This window comes from Tachysurus vachellii, chromosome 2 (genome assembly GCF_030014155.1).
Source record: "Tachysurus vachellii isolate PV-2020 chromosome 2, HZAU_Pvac_v1, whole genome shotgun sequence".
Classification (NCBI taxonomy): domain Eukaryota; kingdom Metazoa; phylum Chordata; class Actinopteri; order Siluriformes; family Bagridae; genus Tachysurus; species Tachysurus vachellii.
The window spans coordinates 26184413-26207492 of record NC_083461.1 but is presented as its reverse complement, the minus strand read 5'-3'; the positions used below and the strand labels follow the sequence as shown (position 1 = coordinate 26207492).

Below are 23080 nucleotides of genomic sequence, written 5' to 3'. Positions count from 1 at the left end.
GGCTCGAAAGCCCTAGGCCGCATTAAATTTTATACATTTTTGTCTAAGCTGAAATGGGAAAACAGAATGTTGGCTTCTACAAAGCCAACATAATAAAAAGAGTCAAATTGTAACGCAATGTTAAAATCTTAGTCTCCTGGGATGCCAGCAGGTGGCGGCAGTGCTACACGGGGGAGTTAAGGCGTGAGTTTGAGAGGGAGATTCCCTCGTGAGTGATGGTGTGTTATAGTTTGTTAACCATGAGAGCTAAAAACTTTAACTTCTGTTTGCAGAATAAAACCCCTTTAAATGTGCAACCCGCTGTGTGAATTCTTCTCTGCACATTACAAAATGATTATTTGAATCGTATAGAGTGGAGTTCAGGAGTCAGAGCTGAATGAGGAAACCTCACAATATTATGCAGGGGGTTTTAATGTTATGGCTGGTGGGTGAATAATATTTTCATATAACATCAGAATTATTTACGAAAATATGGCTAATGGTGTTCTGAGGATAGCTGGACATGTATGGTACCAGAATATTGTCTTCATCTGTGAAATCATCTGACTTATTTGTTTTTGCCAGTTGAAAGAGAAACTGTAGCAGGTCTGGGAATCACCTCAGGACTTATTAACCACAAAGTGTACAAACATCACAGCAGGACCAGAATCACAGTGGTGATGAATTATCTTCACCATATGGCCAAACCCATGTGGACACCTCAGCACATCAGTATGTTTACACTCCAAAACCCTGTGTATTAATATGGAGATGGAGGCCCTTTGCTCCACTCTTCTGGAAGGCTTATAACTAGATGCACATACATTTGTCCATATTGTGCACAGATATGACTTTATTTGTTTTTTATGTTTCTCACTATATGTGGAGTGTTTAAAGGAATTGCATGTCCTGATAACATGCACCAAAATAAACAACATCACAGGAACATGCGGAGGCTGGAAACCACCTTCAGTACCATGTACCTGATCAGCTGCTTTCACTTTCTGTTTTTGGGTTTTAAAGAGTCTCTTGACATTTATGTCTGTTGTTCAACAGTTCAAACAACAACATGAATTTATTCAGCTTGTTTATTTTTACTACATTAAAACTTCTAAAGTGGTGAATCAAAAGTGATAATTGAATTCAAAAGCTAATAATACAACAATAATTATGTTTTGACAAAATTAAGTATCATTTATTTACTCATTTTAAGGAAGACATGAAGATGTCACAATAAACAAAATCATCAAAACAAGTTAAAACTTTATAAACAGCAATATAGATTAGAGATGTTTTAAATTAAAATGTAAAGTGAGACCAGGATACATTTCTATTTCCTCCATTCTGCAGTATTAAGCCCAAGAAAACCCATTCACCCAGTTTATTTAAAAATAGACCTGAGATTGTTTGAAAGTGTAAGAATTGAGAATAGAAAAAAAAATGTTATGGATAAAGACAGAGGTCTGCTCTCTTATCCTCCAGTGCATTTCTGGTAGGTGATGAACATGGCCCCAGGCTTCACCCCCAGCTCTCTCATGCTCTTGTGCTTTGGAACATGTTTGCCATTGTAGGCAAGGTGCAGATTTCCCTGCAGCTTGGGGTTCATCTGACGGTACATCTTGATCAGTGTGTCAGTGGTGTCTGTGCTCTTTATGGTAACTGGGATGCTGCTGCCATTAGAACCATCAAACACCTTCACATCAAAGTTCTCAGGCTGAGGATCATCAAACACCACCTGAAGAACGCTGTGAGTGGCGTGACAGAAAGGTTCATGAAACGGACAGCTGAAGACAGGCTCCTTAATCTGCTCCCACTTGAGGATGTAGTCTGGACACTACGAAAGAGAGAGTTAGACAGAAGGTGTGTGAACACACTGAGACCATGGACCAGGGATTACAGGATTAAAACACTGTGGGTGGTGCTGATGAGGGGAAATAATCAACACTGCAGTGGTGTGATCAAGTGGAGTTACTTTTACACACCAAACTTTTCCTCCAACAGCACCATAAATAATTTATTCCTCTTAAACCACAACACAGTACATTTGATCTGTTTATAGTTACATTTAAAGTTGTATGAGAAATTAGTTTGTTCCTGTTCCAGCTGATGTTATAGTAGCAATAAACAGATGTTCTCTCACTAGCCTCTCTTTCAAAACATAATAAAAAAATAAATGCAGCTTGTGGTGTTAATGAGGAAAAAACTAAGAAGTTCAAACTGCTGAAGATTGATGTCTGACTGTTACAAAGTTCTGACACATAAACACATTTCTCTCACAGAGAACTGCTAGAAATCATAAAACATCAAATTATCAAAGAATTAACCAAAAAATGAAGAACACTTACTGACAGGTTTGTTTAATGTGGATTTAACATAAGCAATAGAGCATAAACGCTTAAAGTCCTGTATTTAATACAGTAATAAATGCATTTTTAAATTATTGACAAAAGATTTTCCAAGAATAATTCTACAGATAATTTTACACTGTTAATTCTATATGTATAAATAACAGGATTAACAGTACCTTAGAAGTCAAAATGTCTGTAGTCATTATGTTTTTTGATGTTCTTCTCAGGTAAGGACATTCAGGTAAGTTCTGATGATGTTGCTTTTACTTCCTGGTTTATATAAACATGCTCTAGAAATCCCCAGAATGCTGATTAGCAGATTCACTCTGTCCCGCCTCTGAGGGAAAGTCCAGGAAAAGCTCAAGCAAACAGAAAAAACAAAACAGTGAGCAACTCTTTGATCTTATTAGCCTTGAAAGTACCTGAAATGTCTGGAGACAAAACCTAATGATTGAGATGAATCAGAATGAGGTTTATTGGCCAAGTGTGTGGATGTTGACACACACAAGGAATTTGGTTCCAGCTGTTTCTGACTCTCAAAAGTACAGACATAAATAACACTATACTATACAAGACAATACAAACATAAATAACACTATACTATACAAGACAATACAGGCATAAATAACACTATACAATACAATACAGACATAAATAACACTATACAATACAATACAGACATAAATAACACTATACTATACAATACAGACATAAATAACACTATACAATACAATACAGACATAAATAACACTATACAATACAATACAGACATAAATAACACTATACTATACAATACAGACATAAATAACACTATACTATACAATACAATACAGACATAAATAACACTATACTATACAATACAGACATACAGTAAATAATGCTATACTATACAAGACAATGCAGATGATGAGATACAATATAGACAGTATGAGTATTAAATATGAATACAGAATATATGACAGATCAGTTATGTACATAAAGTGTGGGAGTGTAAATAACAATATTCTGTAATATTATGCTTTTGAACAATCTACAGCAGCAGTAGTGTGTAATATATACAGATGATGTGATGACTGACAGTCCTGATAATGCAGGATAATACTTATAGATATGAAGCAGTGAATATAATTATGGTGAGTTGTTAATCAGGGTGATTGTCTGGGGAAAGAAACTGTTCCTGTGTCTGGCAGTTTCAGTAAACATAGTTCTGTAGCGCCTGAGAGAAGGGAGGAGCCAGTGTCCAGGGTGCGAAGGGTTAGTAGTGATGTTTACTGCCCGGTTTCTGGTTCTTGTAGAGTACAAGTCCTGGGGGGTGGGCAGGGGGGCACCAATTATTTTTTCTGCTGTTTTTACTGTGCGTTGCAGTCTGTTGCTGTCCTGCTGCACCAAACCAGATGGTGATGGGTGTGAACAGGACAGATTCAATGACTGCAGTGTAGAACAGCATCAACAGCTCCTGTGGCAGACCAAACTTCCTTAATTGATGTAGAAAGTACATCCTCTGCTGGGCATTTTAGATGATGGAGTTTATGTTGCGGGGAGCACAGTGGCTTAGTGGTTAGCACCTCGCCTCACACCTCCAAGATTGGGGGTTCGATTCCCGCCTCCGCCTTGTGTATGTGAAGTTTGCATGTTCTCCCCGTGCATCGGGGGTTTCCTCCGGGTACTAGGGTTTCCTCCCCCGGTCCAAAGACATGCATGGTAGGTTGATTGGCATCTCTGGAAAAATTGTTCGTAGTGTGTGATTGCGTGAGTGAATGAGAGTGTGTGTGCCCTGCGATTGGTTGGCACTCCTTCCAGGGTGTATCCTGCCTTGATGCCCGATGATGCCTGAGATAGGCACAGGCTCCCCGTGAGCCGAGGTAGTTCGGATAAGCGGTAGAAAATGAGTGAGTGAGTGAGTTTATGTGGCACTTCCATTTCAGGTCTTGGGAAATGGTAGTGCCCAGAAACTTGAAGGCCTCCACAGATGACACCGGGCTGTTGGATATTGTGAGGGGGAGTAGTGTTGGGGGGTCTTTCCTAAAGTCCACTATCATCTCCACAGTTTTGAGGGTGTTTAGCTTCTCTAGACTGTTCTGACTGCACCAGTTTGCACCACATGATCTACACACCCTGGATCATAACCTTATCCTTAGAACTTTCCACACTTTTTCGGTTGTCCCTGTGGGGGAAACTTTTAAAGTTCTACATAGAACCTGCAACAGTGTTTCCTTATCAGACGGGTTCCAAGTCAAGCTCTTTGTGAAGAATAAGAACCACTAAGTATTTGATGAACCTTTAAAGAACCCTGTGTTCTGAGATATACACTGTTACGTCCCCAGCTAGTCTAGGGGTGGGGGGAACAAGTAACAGAATAAAAATGGTGTGATGTGTGGAGGCAGCAATGTTCAAGTCCCAACCCCAGGGCTTTAACAAAGACCAAAACTCAATATCAAGAACAAGTTCTTTTATTGTCCAAATGTGGGAGGATTTCAAGGCTTCAAGAGGGTGCAAGGCCAAAATAACAAACATAAACCCACTAACTATTAGAAAGAAACTAACTAGACTACAAAAGAAAACAAAATTTACAATATTAAGACTCCCTAACTAGCTTAAACAAGAGAAAACATATGAAAGAAAATGGCACCCACCTCTCTACAATTCCCTTCCCAAAGAATTAACAAACTTAATAGGTCAAGCAATAACAAAAGTATGTACAACACAGTTAACTTACAACAAAAATGGGTTCTCTGATAATAGGCAACCTGTACAACAAGATGATTAACCCAATAACACTCTGGGAGAAATTCAATCAACAGAATATAAATCAATGCCTTTTTAGGGTTGAGGAAGAGAAGCCTCACAACACAGCACAGCCAACAATAGCTTTTGATTGCTGACATGGTATTAAATAAAATAATCTGAATCTGTTTGTAGATTCCCAAGTGATAAACAGAGACAAGTTGCAGTACTAAACACTTTTTTTTTTTAATGGTTAATTCAGCTGACAGTCCTGGAAAGATGTCACCAGTTAGGTTGGCAGTTCAGCCTCAAAGTCAAACTTTGTGGGGGGTTTTTTTGTTGTTGTTTATGTGCCTTTAGTACATACTTATTTAATGTGGCAAAAGTATTGCGGGAAAAGAATAAATAAAAGATTCAACAGTCTTTGGCACCTCAACTATCTAACTTTCACATTATGTTCCTCTCAAATTTGTGATTTGCTTCCACCTGCAAATTGCTTTGTGTATCATATTTAATAAACCAATACAATTTAAATGTTTAAATGAACATGTATAGTCACACCATTGTAGCAGTGTTGCATGCAGTAGGCTATAAGGTGAGTAGTGATTGTTCATTTGAAGTTTACTCAAGGGGAAGAATGTAACTAATACACTTAGACCTACTAGCACTATGCATTATATTGTGAAAAAGTAGATTATCTTAAATCAAAACCTTAATTTTTCTCTGGACTTAATGATAAATACATGTCTGACCTTTGGAACGAACCAAAAAAAAAAAATAGAAATCGCATTCATGACGATTGATGGTGATTTTATTTCTTTGCCTACATTGACGCTAATGCATTAAGAGGAGGTACCAAGATGGTACCAAGATGGCGGCTCAGTTGACGCATTCGCTCCAATGTACTGCCGTATACAAGGCGACATCTAGTATATATATCTATGGCAATGGTGCAGCTTAAATCTCCACCACTTTCTCTCCTCCTCCAATCACATCAGCTCACCATTTATTGGGGTCAGGTGGTAGCTATTACTTCCTGCTTGCGAGAAGTAGAGAGAGGAAACAGGAAGAAAGGGGAAAAACACGAAACACAAACACAGCACAAACTCTCTCTGTTTCAGTGTAGAACAACAGGAATGTTAGGCTTCCATTCGGTTGTGTTTAATGCAACGGTTCAGGTTCGATTTATCATCATGTTCTATGTGGCTTTAATCCAAAACTGGAGAACTTAAAAACAGGTTGCTGTAGATTCAGGTGTGTAATAATGTTAACTTGAATATAATTACTTTAATATAAAGTTCTGCATGTGACATGTTCAGAAATAAAAAACCTCTGTGAATAAATATCCAGTCTATAAACACACACCTTTAAATAACGCTCATGAAATCATTTTGTACTGAACGTGAACTTGTGTTCAAAAAGTTCAAGAATCTGTAAAAAAAATATCTTGAATAAATCCAAACAGATCCATTATAATATTAAATTCCAATAAATATGAATCCTATTTCTAGACATTTTACTAATGTAAAGCTTGAAGCAGGATGCAGCAGTTACGAGAAAAGAACATAATGCATCAATTCTACTTTTCGATTTTCCATTCAGTAGATAAACAGCCTCCATCCCCATTCATTCCACAGTCTGAACCTTTCTTCTTCTACTTTACACATGATCAGGGTTTCATTTTCTCTGCACTTTACATGAGTTAATTTGTCTTACAACACGAGTTAAATCTCTCAGGTCAGGAATCTTCAGTCACAGATGATCTGGAGGCCTGAGAGTGCTGTGTGTTACAAACCTTACCTGGGTACTTCTGTTCTGTACAGCGCATAAAGATGATAAAGTCAAAACGTAATAAAACAAACCAACAAATGAGACTTTAAAACATTTATTTTAATTGTAAAAAAAGATAAAAAGGACAAATTTAAAAAGGGACAAATAATAAATCAGTAAGACATGAAAATTAAAAAAACATTTAAAGACAAAGTGATGAACATAGAGATGCAAACTAAACAAAATGGTTTCAATTTAATTTACACTGAATGATATGAGATTTCTCAGATAAGCGGTAGAAGATGAGTGATGAGAGATATGAGATTTCTGCAGTAATGTGTTTATCAGATGATGGAATATGATCCTGTTTCCCTGTAAAGCAGACCTGAGAATAAAGTTCTAGAGAGAAGTGAGAAGAAATCAGCTTATTTTAGGAATAAAGACAGAGGTGGCCATCTGCTCTCTTATCCTCCAGTGCATTTCTGGTAGGTGATGAACATGGCCCCAGGCTTCACCCCCAGCTCTTTCATGCTCTTGTGCTTTGGAACTTGTTTGCCGTTGTAGGCAAGGTGCAGATTTCCCTGCAGCTCGGGCTTCTTCTCATGGTACATCTTGATCAGCGTGTCAGTGGTGTCTGTGATATTTATGGTAAATGGGATGCCACTGCCATTAGAACCATCAAACACCTTCACATCGAAGTTCTCTGGCTGAGGATCAAACACCACCTGAAGAACGCTGTGAGTGGTGTGACGGAAAGGTCCATGTAATTTGGGCTCAGGGGCAACCTGAGGAGGATCAGCTTTTGGCACAGGAGCACATCGCTGAAAGAGAGAGAGAGCGCAAAATAAGTAAACTCAGCTTTAGAAATAGTTAAGAAGTTTTAAGTTGTAAAACCTATAAACTTCACTTCAGTATTTCATGACAATAGGAGTAGAGAAGAAATAAATTCTAATAATGGCCCTCATGTTTTAGAGAGAGAGAGAGAGAGATATGGATAGAAGATGTAATTTAAAAGACCTACAGTAGGTTTTACACCAGACCCAACTGAATATCATCAAATTAAATATCTTTCAGTTTCAGCACATAAAAACCTAAAGAACTTAAACCTGAAACCTAAAAACACTAATAAAGACAAACCCTGATGCTCTCCAATAGAAAAACATGCTACAAGAGTAAAAATGTCTGCATTACATTAAGTGTAAAAACAATAAGAGTGAAAAAGGTGACCTACCGGAGCACAGATTCGTGTAGCCATCCTTTGTCTGCAGTAGCTCTGCTGTGTCTGCTGAAGCTCCTTCCCTTCCTTATATGCTTCAGTTCAAAACAATGCAGGGGAAGTACCATTTCTCCACCTCAAACTCAAACTCAAACCTGTGATCCGACAGCAGATAAATAAAAGACTGCAATTGCGAGGAAGCAATTGCACAGCTTCCTGTTCACAGTAACATTTATTGACAGCTTCTTTCCACAATTAATCAGATCTATTTGACCTGCAATATTAATGTAGATCAGCTTGTAACGACGTTGTTGTACTTCACTGCTGTGTGCTCACAGACATGTTACTTCTCATAGTTACACACTTCACAGCTCTGACTGGTGCTCAGGGGTTGATTAATTCTCTCTAACGTCAGTAGCTCAAGTTTATATTAATGCATTCGCTCTGAGACCTTATGGTTTCCATAGTAACGGCTCTTTTACAGGGCCGTGTTTGGTTTTTGTTTCTCTCAGTGAGTGAAAGCTGCTGTTTATATCTGCAGTTAGACAGAAACGTGTTTCTTCATTAAAGTGAACTATAAACAGTTTAAAGTAAAACATGAGAGTTTTTAATAAATAAAACATTTGACCGAAGTTCAGGGCGATAAAAGAGAATCCACTTCATCACTGGTGCTGTTTAATTACCGATAAAACACGTGATCTCTGAGAAAAAACTGAAGCTGCTTCGTGCGTGTGGCTTGAACAGAGAAAGTGAAAGCAAAACAGTCTGAGAGGAAAGCACCGGATTTGACCGAAGATCAGGGCGATAAAAGAGAATCCACTTCATCACTGGTGCTGTTTAATTACCGATAAAACACGTGATCTCTGAGAGAAAAAACTGAAGCTGCTTCGTGCGTGTGGCTTGAACAGAGAAAGTGAAAGCAAAACAGTCTGAGAGGAAAGCACCGAGTTTATATCACATGTTTACATATTGAACATTTCACACAAAAGTCCCACTAATGTTTGCCAAAAACCTACTGTCTCTCTCTCACACACATGCATACACACACATGAACACACACACACACACAGTTATTTAAAATACAAGTACAAGTGTGTCTGTGTCAACTGTGTATGCATGTGTGTGTGTATGTGCACGTTTATGTGTGTATGTGTGTGTGTGCACATGTGTTTATGCGTGTGTGTGTGTGTGTGTGTGTGTGTGTGTGTGTATGCACGTGTGTGCGTGTTCAGTCTCTGTACATCATTAAAGTGAAATTAATCACAAGCTTTAACTTCTTCAGGTCCATTTGTTTACGTTATTCTCCTGCGGTTGATTTCTGGACTCTGGGTTGAGTTTTCTGCAGCACTGACAGCGTGTCTCTCTTCTCGATCTTCCTCAGCTGCTTCTTCTTCATGCGCTTCAGTTTGGTCGTGTTGCGAATCTGAAAGAGATGAAAAAAGAATGAAGGCTGTGAGATTAGAGAAATGTTTCCTTTTACATCATGTGACTCTCTCTTATCCAGAAGTGCTTTAAGTCTCATCATTAAACACATTCACTCTGGGCCACTAGGACACACTTTAGATACCATGAGACTAAAACTCTGTTCAAAGGGGTTTATTTTTTTATTTATTTTTTTATTTTGCTGTGTCTTTCTTTCTTTCATCTGGTTGTAAATATATTTTTGTGTTGGTGAATTTAAGACACGTTTTGGTTCATTGTCGTGTTTCTAGACGCTAGTCCACTAGTGTAGAGTAGATCAGTTTCACACCAGCTGCAGGATAATACTGGGGTTTGACTTCCTGATCACAATAAGGCAGTTTCCTCTGAATGTCTCTCTTCTTTCCCTTTCAAATCGTTCCTTTACCTCCACAGTTCCTTAACTACCCTTATTTTGACTTTTTGGACAGTGGAAATACTTTAAGATCTATTCAAAAACTTTTCCTGCCTTCACAGGACCCTGAGCCCTCATCACTCCTCACACTGTACCTCAATCCCTCAGATCTACAGATCTGCTCCACTGGTCCCACCATCTCTCAGTGTTCTGTACCGAGGTGGTGGAATGAACTTCCTCATGATGTCTGAAAAGCTGAGTCACTGACTGTCTTAGACCTTTCTCTTTTTCTTAAACATTTGAACTAGTACTTTTTCCCTGTATGTGTATATTAAAAAACCCTAAACAAAGATTCATGTTGACTGTATATGAAGTCTGTAACCTAGTGAACCAGTGTTAAAGTATTCGTGTATTCATTAATTCTGGTTCACACTTAAAATTCACACTTAACAGCACTATCGTACGCCACTCTGGAGCAGGACGCCTGCTAAATGCTGTAAATGTAAATCTCTTGACGGTGTTTTGCACATGACAAACACTATTATTTCTTTTCTTTTTAAGTCAAATATATAAAGCATCTGTAGAATCGTGTATTTTTTTTGTCTTGCTCGTCTTGAGACACTCGACAAACTGTGCTTTTGTTCAAGTGGGCATGGCTTAACAGGAAGTGTGAAAATTGAGAAAATTGTGTCTTACCACTTGAACAATCTCTGCTTTCTTCTCATTTTCGGCTCGTCTCTTCAGATTTTCTTCCCGTCTCTTCCTCTTCTCCTGTAAAACATTTATTTCAGCAATGTGTCTGTAGTAAATATTAATACAACTCTATTTATGCCTTCATTCAGCCATAAAGTCTCTTGTAGTCACATTGTAAACTTACCTGTTTTATAAGAACACAAACACAGAGTGACACTTCGACTTATTTTGGCGTCACCTTGTGGTAAAGTTTACTCATGACACGTTAACGAAATCTGGTGTCTTTCACTCGATTATGACGTCTATCTGTACTTTATCTATTAACACACACACACACACACACACACACACACACACACACACACACACACACACACACACACACACACACACACACACACACACACACACACACACACACACACACACACACACACACACACACACACACACACACACACACACACACCTCCTTCTCTCTGGCTTTGCTGTCTTTGAGCTTTTGGTGGTAATTTTTAACCATCTCCTTCTCCCTCTTGGCCTCCATCTTCTTCTGCCAGGAGCTGCGCAGAGGTTTATCACGCAACAGGGCAGAGAACCTACAAAACACACACACACACAGCAAAAATTTAATCACAACATTCACACACATCAAAATATACTGAGATGCATCATTGTGATATTTTGCCCTCAGTGCGGCAATGTAAAAAAAAAACACTATCTTTTAATCTATAAATAAGTGTTAAACAAAAGTTTATGAATTACAGTTAATCATATTCATTTTCGTAACTAAATATTATAAACAATTTATTAATTTACAGAAAACAATGTGCTTATAGAGAATCCTTATAAAACTACTACTTTTGTCTTTCCACCTAACTCTATCCTCATCATCCTCGATTCTCACACCAGTTACATTCATGTTCTCATTTACCACACCCATATATCTCCTCTTTGTCCTTCCTCTTGACCTCTTACCTGCAGCTCCATCACCAACATCCTTCTACCAATATAACCGTCTCCCTCCTCTGTACATGTCCAAACCATCTCAATCTAGTCTCTCTGCCCTTGTCCCCAAAACAGCCAACCTGAGCTGTTGTACTCTGATGTGCTCGTTCCTAATCCTGTCCATCCTTGTCACTCCTAAAGAGAACCTCAACATCCTCATCACTGCTACCTCCATGTCTCTTCCTCACTGTTACAGTCTCTAACCCATACAGCAGAGCTGCTCTCACTACTGTCTTCTACATCTTTCCTTTCATTCTTACTGACACTCTTCTGTCACACACACACAACACTCCTGACACTCTTCTGTCTCTCTCACACACACACACACACACAAAACACACTTCTGTCTCACACACACACACACAAAACACTCTTCTGTCTCACACACACACACAAAACACTCTTCTGTCTCTCACACACACACACACAAAACACTCTTCTGTCTCTCACACACACACACACAAAACACTCTTCTGTCTCACACACACACACAAAACACTCTTCTGTCTCTCACACACACACACACAAAACACTCTTCTGTCTCACACACACACAAAACACTCTTCTGTCTCACACACACACACACAAAACACTCTTCTGTCTCACACACACACACACAAAACACTCTTCTGTCTCTCACACACACACACACACACACACAAAACACTCTTCTGTCTCTCACACACACACACACACACACACAAAACACTCTTCTGTCTCTCACACACACACACACAAAACACTCTTCTGTCTCACACACACACACAAAACACTCTTCTGTCTCACACACACACACAAAACACTCTTCTGTCTCTCACACACACAAAACACTTCTGTCTCTCACACACACACACACACACACACAAAACACTCGTCTGTCTCTCACACACACACACACACACAAAACACTCTTCTGTCTCTCACACACACACACACACACACACAAAACACTCTTCTGTCTCTCACACACACACACACACAAAACACTCTTCTGTCTCTCACACACACACACAAAACACTCTTCTGTCTCTCACACACACACACACACACACAAAACACTCTTCTGTCTCTCACACACACACACACAAAACACTCTTCTGTCTCACACACACACACAAAACACTTCTGTCTCACACACACACACAAAACACTTCTGTCTCACACACACACAAAACACTTCTGTCTCACACACACACACAAAACACTTCTGTCTCACACACACACACAAAACACTTCTGTCTCACACACACACACAAAACACTTCTGTCTCACACACACACACAAAACACTTCTGTCTCACACACACACACAAAACACTTCTGTCTCACACACACACACACACACACACACAAAACACTTCTGTCTCACACACACACACACAAAACACTTCTGTCTCACACACACACACAAAACACTTCTGTCTCACACACACACACAAAACACTTCTGTCTCACACACACACACACACACACACACACAAAACACTTCTGTCTCTCACACACACACACACACACAAAACACTTCTGTCTCACACACACACAAAACACTTCTGTCTCACACACACACAAAACACTTCTGTCTCACACACACACAAAACACTCTTCTGTCTCACACACACACAAAACACTCTTCTGTCTCACACACACACAAAACACTCTTCTGTCTCACACACACACAAAACACTCTTCTGTCTCACACACACACAAAACACTCTTCTGTCTCACACACACACAAAACACTCTTCTGTCTCACACACACACAAAACACTCTTCTGTCTCACACACACACAAAACACTCTTCTGTCTCACACACACACAAAACACTTCTGTCTCACACACACACAAAACACTTCTGTCTCACACACACACACACACACACACACACACACACACACAAAACACTTCTGTCACACACACACACACAAAACACTTCTGTCTCACACACACACACACACAAAACACTTCTGTCTCACACACACACAAAACACTTCTGTCTCACACACACACAAAACACTTCTGTCTCACACACACACAAAACACTTCTGTCTCACACACACACAAAACACTTCTGTCTCACACACACACACAAAACACTTCTGTCTCACACACACACACAAAACACTTCTGTCTCACACACACACACAAAACACTTCTGTCTCACACACACACACAAAACACTTCTGTCTCACACACACACACAAAACACTTCTGTCTCACACACACACACAAAACACTTCTGTCTCACACACACACACAAAACACTTCTGTCTCACACACACACACAAAACACTTCTGTCTCACACACACACACAAAACACTTCTGTCTCACACACACACACAAAACACTTCTGTCTCACACACACACACAAAACACTTCTGTCTCACACACACACACAAAACACTTCTGTCTCACACACACACACAAAACACTTCTGTCTCACACACACACACAAAACACTTCTGTCTCACACACACACACAAAACACTTCTGTCTCACACACACACACACACAAAACACTTCTGTCTCACACACACACACACAAAACACTTCTGTCTCACACACACACACACAAAACACTTCTGTCTCACACACACACACACACAAAACACTTCTGTCTCACACACACACACACACACACACACACAAAACACTTCTGTCTCACACGCACACACACACAAAACACTTCTGTCTCACACACACACACACAAAACACTTCTGTCTCACACACACACACAAAACACTTCTGTCTCACACACACACACAAAACACTTCTGTCTCACACACACACACAAAACACTTCTGTCTCACACACACACACAAAACACTTCTGTCTCACACACACACACAAAACACTTCTGTCTCACACACACACACAAAACACTTCTGTCTCACACACACACACAAAACACTTCTGTCTCACACACACACACACAAAACATTTCTGTCTCACACACACACACAAAACACTTCTGTCTCACACACACACAACATTTCTGTCTCACACACACACAAAACATTTCTGTCTCACACACACACAAAACACTCTTCTGTCTCACACACACAAAACACTTCTGTCTCTCACACACACACACACAAAACACTCTTCTGTCTCACACACACACACAAAACACTTCTGTCTCACGCACACACACAAAACACTCTTCTGTCTCACACACACACACAAAACACTTCTGTCTCACGCACACACACAAAACATTTCTGTCTCACGCGCACACACACACAAAACACTCTTCTGTCACTGTCTCACACACACACACACACACACACACACACACACACACACACACACACACACACACACACACACACTGCTGTATTAAAGCTCAGATATTAAACCTCTGCTTGTTGCGATCTTTCCACACACGACCGGATTTGGGTTTTCCCAGCGGGATCACGGTTCTGATGGGTGACCGGTTCTGACTCTCCTGATTGGACGACATGGTTCGTTTCGTTTTATTCACCAAACCGGTTCCGAAACCCAGCGCACATGCAGCACCACGCGTGTTTACTCAACGTGGAAAAAGCGATGAAGATAAATAAACAGCGCGGAAGTGAAGAGCTGCGCGTTTCGCCACCTGGCGGTCTGGCGGCACATTACACACGACACTCACTGATCACGTGAAAACACGTGTTTAATGTCTACTTCCGCTTAACTCTAAAGCTCTTAGTGAAGAGCTTGAGGATCTGATCAATGCAGTCAACATGGTTCTGTCCACACCAGGGGTTTTATTGTGTGTTATACTCATCTCTGTCACAGTAAGTCTCTCTATTACACTGAGATCTGTCATGTACACCGTGCGCATGCGCAGAAAACCTTTCATTGTGTTGCTTTGGAGAACAAAATATATTTAAGTTAACATAATCATATGGGTTTATTTATTTATTTATTTATTTATACATCTAACCTGTAAAGTATGTGTTTATAAAAGTTTCAAAATTAAAGTGGTTTTATTTTGTGGTTAAAAGTGGTTAAAGTGGTTACAATTTTTATTTTGTGTTTATTTGATGTATAAAGTGTTTATATGATGTATAGTGTCACACTGATGTCATGTGACAGATCACGTGACCTCATTATTCTGTTTGAGACTAAATTAAATATAAATGTAATACAGTTAATGATGAATATGAAACTCAGGACATGTATTAAAGATAAATGCATTAATACATACACTGAGTAAAAATAAATGAATAAATAAAATATTGTTATTAATGTATTGAGACCTAAATGTACTTTCTTCTGGTAAATGATTTATTATCATAATTATTATTATTATTATTATTATTATTATTATTATTATTTATTTTTAATTTTATTTTTATTTATCTCTCCCTGGGGGAAAAACTCCAAAATTGATCCTATATTTTAAAAATAAAATAAAAATCCTTGCACACAAACTTAAAAGTCAGGAACTTAACACAAGGTTCTGAGAATCAGTCATGTGTTTATTTCTGGTGTTAATGATTAACTTTACATTATTATTAACATGTAAACACTGAGTGAGAAGCTCACACACGTCACTAAACAAACCTTCTGTGTAATAAATGCCGTTTCTTTAGTTAACTCTGTCTCCTTTCTGTCTCTCAGCTCTCTTCAGCTGCTCCGAGTTTCACGCTGGATTACAGAAACAACAGCTTCCTGAAGGATGGAGAATATTTCCGGTACATCTCGGGCAGTATTCACTACAGCAGGATCCCCAGGGTCTATTGGAAAGACCGGCTGGTGAAGATGTTCATGTCTGGACTCAACGCCATCCAGACGTACAAACCTCTCACACTTTTAGATTTTAAGTTAAATTGAGTTTAATACAAAGTTCAGTGGAACCATTTAATCTGTCACAGGAAACCTTTCATTCTGTTGTAAAGTCTTGTGATTGAACTGGTTTCTGCTGCTTTGTGCTGCTCCGCTTCTTCGTCCATCTTTATTTCAGCGTCTAAACCTCTAAACTCTGTGTGATGAAGTTCTCCTGTGAGCAGGTACGTACCCTGGAACTTCCACGAGCACCTGCCGGGTGTGTACAACTTCAGTGGAGATCGAGATTTGGAGTATTTCCTGCAGCTGTGTCAGGACATCGGGCTGCTGGTGATCCTGAGACCTGGACCTTACATCTGTGCCGAGTGGGACATGGTCAGGACCTGCGCCATTAGGATATCAGATCAAATTTAATTATCACCACTTAATCATCTAATCAAACAAATCATAGGCATTTACAGTCAAATTAAATTTCAATACAGATTTAGGAGCTTTCTTAAATAATATTATATTTAGTAATAATAATACTAAAGATGTTTGGGAAAGTAATAATATTTTAATTTAAGTATATATATAAAAATATATAAAAATATAGAAGTTATTATACTTGCTGTTAAACTAATAATAAAGTAGAATATTCATGGATTTATTTATTTTAAAAATTTAAATGCAGATATAATATATTCTCCTAAAATGTCAAAATACGATAAACATAATTTTGTAACATTTTTGATTTATTTATTAAATTTTTATTATTAATAGTTTACAGTTAAAAATACACATATTTACATACTCATGATATGTAAGTTGTATAAAATCTATTACATTGATTGGTTTATTGCTTCGGATTAAAGTATTGGCACCCTGGTCTGTGGTGAATGAATAGAACTGGTTATTTATCATAAACAAATAAAGTCTGGATCAGTGCTGAACGTCTATGATTAGAATTAATGTTGTATTGTGTTGTGTTTAAAGGGCGGCCTGCCTGCGTGGTTACTGAAGAAGAAAGACATCGTCCTTCGTTCATCAGATCCTGGTAACAACACAACTGAGTTACTGATGAATAATCAGACACTTCAGTGTGTTTCCTCGTGAGGTTGATCTGATCTGATTAAATATATTTATTTATTTATTTATTTATTTATTTATTTATTCAGATTATTTACTGGCGGTGGATAAATGGATGGCGAAGTTGTTAACAATTGTGAAGCGTCACCTTTATCAAAATGGAGGACCGATTATTACAGTACAGGTGAGATGCTCATCTTTCTTATCTAAAAGCTTCTATGAAATGAGATGTTTAAGGTGTTTAAATCCAGGGGTTGAAGGGGCGAGTGGGGTCGGGGGTGCAGGGTGGAGGTTATTACACTCAGGCTACTCAGGGGTCAGTACCGAGCGGTGAAGTCACCACACAAATCTGATGTCTCCTTTGATTCCTCCATTTTTAAGCAGGAGACAACTGTCTCAATGCGCTCAGAGGAAATGACCAGTGATCTGTTTGTATTGTTGTGGATCAGGTGGAGAATGAGTATGGCAGTTACTTTGTGTGTGATTTTGATTACCTGCGTCACCTGCTCAAACTCTTCCGCTATCACTTGGGGGATGAAGTGGTTCTGTTCAGCACAGACGGAGCCACAATCAATTATCTGAAGTGTGGAGCTCTGCAGGGCGTCTACGCTACTGTCGACTTCGGGCCTGGTGAGCACACACACACACACACTCATATACACACACACACACACATACACATATACACACATACACACACACATTTAATATCTTTATTTAATTATCTGACTTTAAATAATAACTAGTTATATTGACTAATATCGTTAACATAACCAGTAAAGAGAGATGAGTAACAGAACACAAGATTTCTTTACTGTTTGCAAAAAAAAGTGAAAATATGTTTTGTTATTTTATTTGTTTTGTTTGCATGTGTGTGTGTTTGTGTGTGCGTTTGCGTGTGTGTGTGCGTTTGCGTGTGTGTGTGCGTTTGCGTGTGTGTGTGCGTTTGCGTGTGTGTGTGTGCGTTTGCGTGTGTGTGTGTGCGTTTGCGTGTGTGTGCGTTTGCGTGTGTGTGCGTTTGCGTGTGTGTGCGTTTGCGTGTGTGTGTGCGTTTGCGTGTGTGTGTGCGTTTGCGTGTGTGTGTGCGTTTGCGTGTGTGCGTTTGCGTGTGTGCGTGTTTGCGTGTGTGTGTGTGTGCGTGTGCATGTGCTTGCAGGTGGAAATGTGACAGAAGCTTTTGAAGCTCAGAGACACGCTGAACCTCGCGGCCCTCTGGTGAGACAGATTATAATGTTGTGGAGTTGAAAATGAAATGAAATAAATGTTATTTTATGTTCTGTTGTGTTTCAGGTGAACTCTGAGTTCTACACTGGCTGGCTGGATCACTGGGGAGAACCTCACTCCGTCGTCTCTACTGAAATTGTGGTCAAGTCCCTGAACGAGATCCTGGAACTTGGTGCAAACATCAACCTGTGAGTAAAATTACTGCAGGATCCTTTAGAAGAATTACCATCATCATCATCATCACCACCACCATCACCATCATCACTATCATCATCATCACCACCATCACTGTCACCATCACTATCATCATTATCATCATCATCATCACCACCATTATTATTATTATCATCATCATCATCATTACCATCATCACCACCATCAATAACATCATCAAAATCATCATCACCACCACCATTATCATTACCATCACCATGATCACACCACCATCATCATCACCATCACTAACATCATCATCATCATCACTATCATCAATCCTTAATGTAGAATCACTAAATAATAAATCTTAATAAATAAATAAGTATAAAACAATATTAACTGATTGATTTGTTTCTACATTTGATTTTAAATAACATGCAGGTTCTTATGGCTGTAAGCGTTCTTTACCATCTAATGTACGTTGTTTATTTCTCTGTTCTGTCGGTCATTTTATTTTCTTTTTTAGCTACATGTTTATCGGAGGCACAAATTTTGCGTATTGGAACGGTGAGTCGAGGACCAGCAGAGCGTTTAACAGCTGAAGAAATGGTCTTTGTCCTGATGTTGTGTTTCTGTCGTCAGGAGCGAATACGCCGTTCGCCCCACAGCCCACCAGCTACGACTACGACGCTCCGCTCACCGAGGCTGGAGATCTGACGCCGAAATACTTCGCCATCCGTGATGTCATCAAAAAGGTCAAACTTTTTATCAGATTAAAGTTCTGATCTAAACACCGGATCAGATTTTATTCTGTTTAATTCTGCTGAAATTTAACCTAAAATATCTAATTATTCACTCCAACATAATGTTAAATAAAAAGACTTATAAACTTATTTATTTGTTGGTGTGTGTTAGAGTTAGAAAACACATTTAGTGTGTGTGTGTATAAACAGTATAAGACGATACCGTCTGGAGTTTTGCCGCCGTCTACACCGAAGTTTGCGTACGGAGTCGTGCACATGAAGAAAGTAAACATTTTCTTGTCTCCTTTTTTTTTTTTTTTTACTTTTTCTATTACCTTGGCTTTGTGATTGTCTTAAAAACTTACAGAGTCTAACAATAGTGTGTGTGTGTGTGTGTGTGTGTTATAGTTGAAGACTGTAGCCGAATCTCTGGACATTCTCTCCCTCTCTGGTCCTGTACATACTCTTTATCCTCTCAACTTCATTGAGCTCAATCAGGTAAAAACATGGCTTCTGTCTGTCCCTGTCTGCCCTGTCTGTCCTGTCTGTCTGCCCTGTCTGTCTGTCTGTCTGTCTGTCTGCCCTGTCTGTCTGTCTGACTGTCTGTTTGTTTGCGAGTTTTTCACCCAGACAGAAGATTTTTCTGTTACTTTAAAAATAAATCTCATACATTTTATTGAAATTAGGAATAATTTGTTTCATTAAAATCTGAACTGATTTGTTTTGGTGTTATATTTTTAATAAATTCTGCTTAGTAAAAGATTTGCGTATTTCCATATAGTTGTATGCAAAAGTTTGTGCACCCTGATCCACATTAGATATGTATTTTAATTTAAAACGCACATGCAACAATTACTGCTTTATATTTGAGTAGTATTTAGTGTACTTTACTACTTGTGCATTAACATTTATAATAAGTGGTGTATTATTATTATTATTATTATTTTATTTTTATTTTTTTTTGTAATGCCTTCCTGCAGATTGTTTATTCATTTTTGTTGTGATCATCTGTAAAACGTCTGTATTTCTGCTTAAAACCTTTACAAATATTTGAAAGAAGTTGGACATTTAACACCTTTAACGCTTCACCATTAAATTGGTCCCAGTAGCGTTAGCTTAACGTCCCAGTGTTTATTAAAATGTAGTAAATTCTTCTGTCGCCTTCATCAGATTTACAGACTCACGTGTTAATATGACGCTCCTCTCTCGTGGTAAAGAGACTTTACAGAATGTATTGTTAATATTTTTCAGCACTTCGGCTTTGTTATGTATCAGACATCACTTCCTGTGGACTGTTTAAACCCGACTCCTCTCTCATCTCCTCTGAACGGAGTTCACGATAGAGCGTACGTCTCTGTAGATGGGGTAAGAACAGCACCTTCACCTCCAGCTCACCTCCAGCTGGTTATTTACATTCTGTTATATACCTGTGTCTGTGTGTCGTCTGTGTTGTGTGTCTGTGTTGTGTGTGTGTGTGTGTGTGGTTTTGTGTGTGTGTGTCTATGTCTGTGTGTTGTGTGTGTGTGTGTGCGTGTGTGTGTGTCTGTTTGGTGTCTGTGTGTGTGTGTAGGTGGCTGTAGGGATACTGGAGAGAGACAGTATTCTCAGTATTAATATAACTGGGAGAGCTGGGAGCAGACTGGATGTGTTGGTGGAGAACATGGGACGCGTCAATTACGGCAAATACATCAACGACTTCAAGGTGAGATTTAATTTTATTTACACAATCAACAATAACCCTGTAGAGTAGAGTGTTAATAATAATAATAATAATAATAATAATACTGTTCACTCTTAAAATGAATAAATATGTATTTTATTTCTAACAAAGTAACGTTTTAATTAAATCACACATTGTGCAGTGATGTGGAGACAGAGCAGGGCAGTGAGGATGTGTATAAGTAAGTACCCCCCGTGTTCTGCAGGGTCTGGTGTCAAATCTCACACTGGGACCAGAAACTCTGAGGAACTGGACAGTGTTCAGTCTCAGTATAGACGAGGTGGTGAAGGAGGGGCTACTGTGGGACACGACCTCTCGGCAGGGTGATGACCACGCCCACTCCAACACCCCACCCACCTATTATCTGTCCCCGCCCACATTCTACAGAGGCACGCTGGAGATTCCTGATCACATCCCAGACCTGCCGCAGGACACGTACATCCAGTTCCCTGACTGGAGCAAGGTGTGTGTGTCTGTGTGTGTCTGTGTGTGTGTCTGTGTGTGTCTGTGTGTGTGTGTGTGTCTGTCTGTGTGTGTCTGTCTGTGTGTGTCTGTCTGTGTGTGTCTGTCTGTGTGTGTGTGTCTGTGTGTGTGTGTCTGTGTGTGTGTGTCTGTGTGTGTGTGTCTGTGTGTGTGTCTGGGTCAGATTTTGAAAGTTCCCTTGTTTTATATAACGTCTTGTTTGTGTTTGTTTGTTTTTTCTTGACAATAAAAAAAGAAGACAGATTTTCATAAAATAGAAGAAACTTATTTATTTTATTTTAATAAACAGGGTCAGGTGTGGATCAACGGTGTGAACGTGGGTCGTTATTGGCCATCTCGTGGTCCTCAGGTCACACTGTTTGTTCCTGCGTCTCTCCTCAGTACCGAGTCGCCCAATAACATCACACTGCTGGAGCTGGAGGTGTGTCCCTGCAGCCGGGGCCAGTGTGTGGTCGAGTTCACACACACTCCACTTATCAACTCTACTGTCACACACATCAAACCGTACACAAGGAAGAAAACTCTGAACACATACTGAACACACAACACACACACAACACGCACACAAGGGAGAAAACTCTGAACACACACTGAACACACGCTCTGAGGTGATGGTTTTTAGTCTTCAGTGCACAATAAAAATCTTCAAATGGTTTGTTATTTTCTGTCACACAGATTATAGTCTGTTATTTTTATTAAAGTTTTTGTCACTCTGGAATTTTTTAATGAAACATTTTGCACTTATTCTTATTGCTGGGAAACAAATATGAACTAATGCTTCCAGGCCTGATAGTAATGATTCACCTGGAATGTTTTACTGTAAAGAAATATTCTGTACTTTGTATAAATGAAAAAATAATAAGTCAAAAAATAAGTGATTTTAAATAAAGAAAATAAATAAAACAGCCATTCTTTCTCCATGATTTGTTGTTTTACTGGTTTTATAGTTCTATTTTAAAAATGAAGAACATAAAAAATAAAGGTGTAGATTAAACATTTAAAAAAAATTTAATTCCACAAAAATATTCTTCTTTTAAGAAATACAAAAAATATAAATATTAACGAATTCAATCGATACATAAATTAATTTGAAGTGTAAATTATTTATTATTACTTTAATAAAATGATGAATTAAACTATAACAAATAAATTGGTAGACTTGTTTATGTTTATTTACATTTAATTCTATTTATAATATGTATCTGTTTACTTTTATTTAATAAGTGTGTTTCATTAAAAGATAAAGTGTTTTGTTTACTCATTATGTTAAGTAGTTAATTTGAATAAATTAAGTTTAACCTTAAAGATACAAATAGAAATTAGTTTAATTTAAACGTTATTTCAATAAAGGTTTCTACTTTATT

At 38.7% G+C, this 23080-nt stretch overlaps 3 protein-coding genes across 3 annotated transcripts; 1 reads left to right on the top strand and 2 right to left on the bottom strand.

Moving 5' to 3' along the window:
* Positions 1-6920: 6920 nt before the first annotated feature.
* si:ch211-217k17.11 (uncharacterized) lies at positions 6921-8212 on the bottom strand. The gene is made up of 2 exons (XM_060864061.1): positions 8053-8212; positions 6921-7642 (listed from the first exon to the last, which is right to left on the bottom strand). The coding sequence occupies exons 1-2, from the start codon at positions 8074-8076 to the stop codon at positions 7286-7288; spliced, it is 381 nt and encodes a 126-aa protein (XP_060720044.1). The 5' UTR covers positions 8077-8212; the 3' UTR covers positions 6921-7285.
* A 409-nt stretch (positions 8213-8621) lies between these two features.
* On the bottom strand, positions 8622-15102 carry ccdc86 (coiled-coil domain containing 86). The gene is made up of 4 exons (XM_060864060.1): positions 14909-15102; positions 11013-11142; positions 10547-10621; positions 8622-9460 (listed from the first exon to the last, which is right to left on the bottom strand). The coding sequence occupies exons 1-4, from the start codon at positions 15010-15012 to the stop codon at positions 9335-9337; spliced, it is 435 nt and encodes a 144-aa protein (XP_060720043.1). The 5' UTR covers positions 15013-15102; the 3' UTR covers positions 8622-9334.
* Positions 15103-15169: 67 nt separating this feature from the next.
* On the top strand, positions 15170-22625 carry glb1 (galactosidase, beta 1). The gene is made up of 16 exons (XM_060864058.1): positions 15170-15328; positions 16158-16330; positions 16547-16697; positions 17298-17358; positions 17480-17574; positions 17840-18020; positions 18547-18605; positions 18681-18802; positions 19297-19337; positions 19413-19525; positions 19724-19798; positions 19922-20011; positions 20765-20878; positions 21084-21215; positions 21439-21696; positions 22006-22625. The coding sequence occupies exons 1-16, from the start codon at positions 15275-15277 to the stop codon at positions 22252-22254; spliced, it is 1968 nt and encodes a 655-aa protein (XP_060720041.1). The 5' UTR covers positions 15170-15274; the 3' UTR covers positions 22255-22625.
* The last annotated feature ends 455 nt before the right edge of the window (positions 22626-23080 follow it).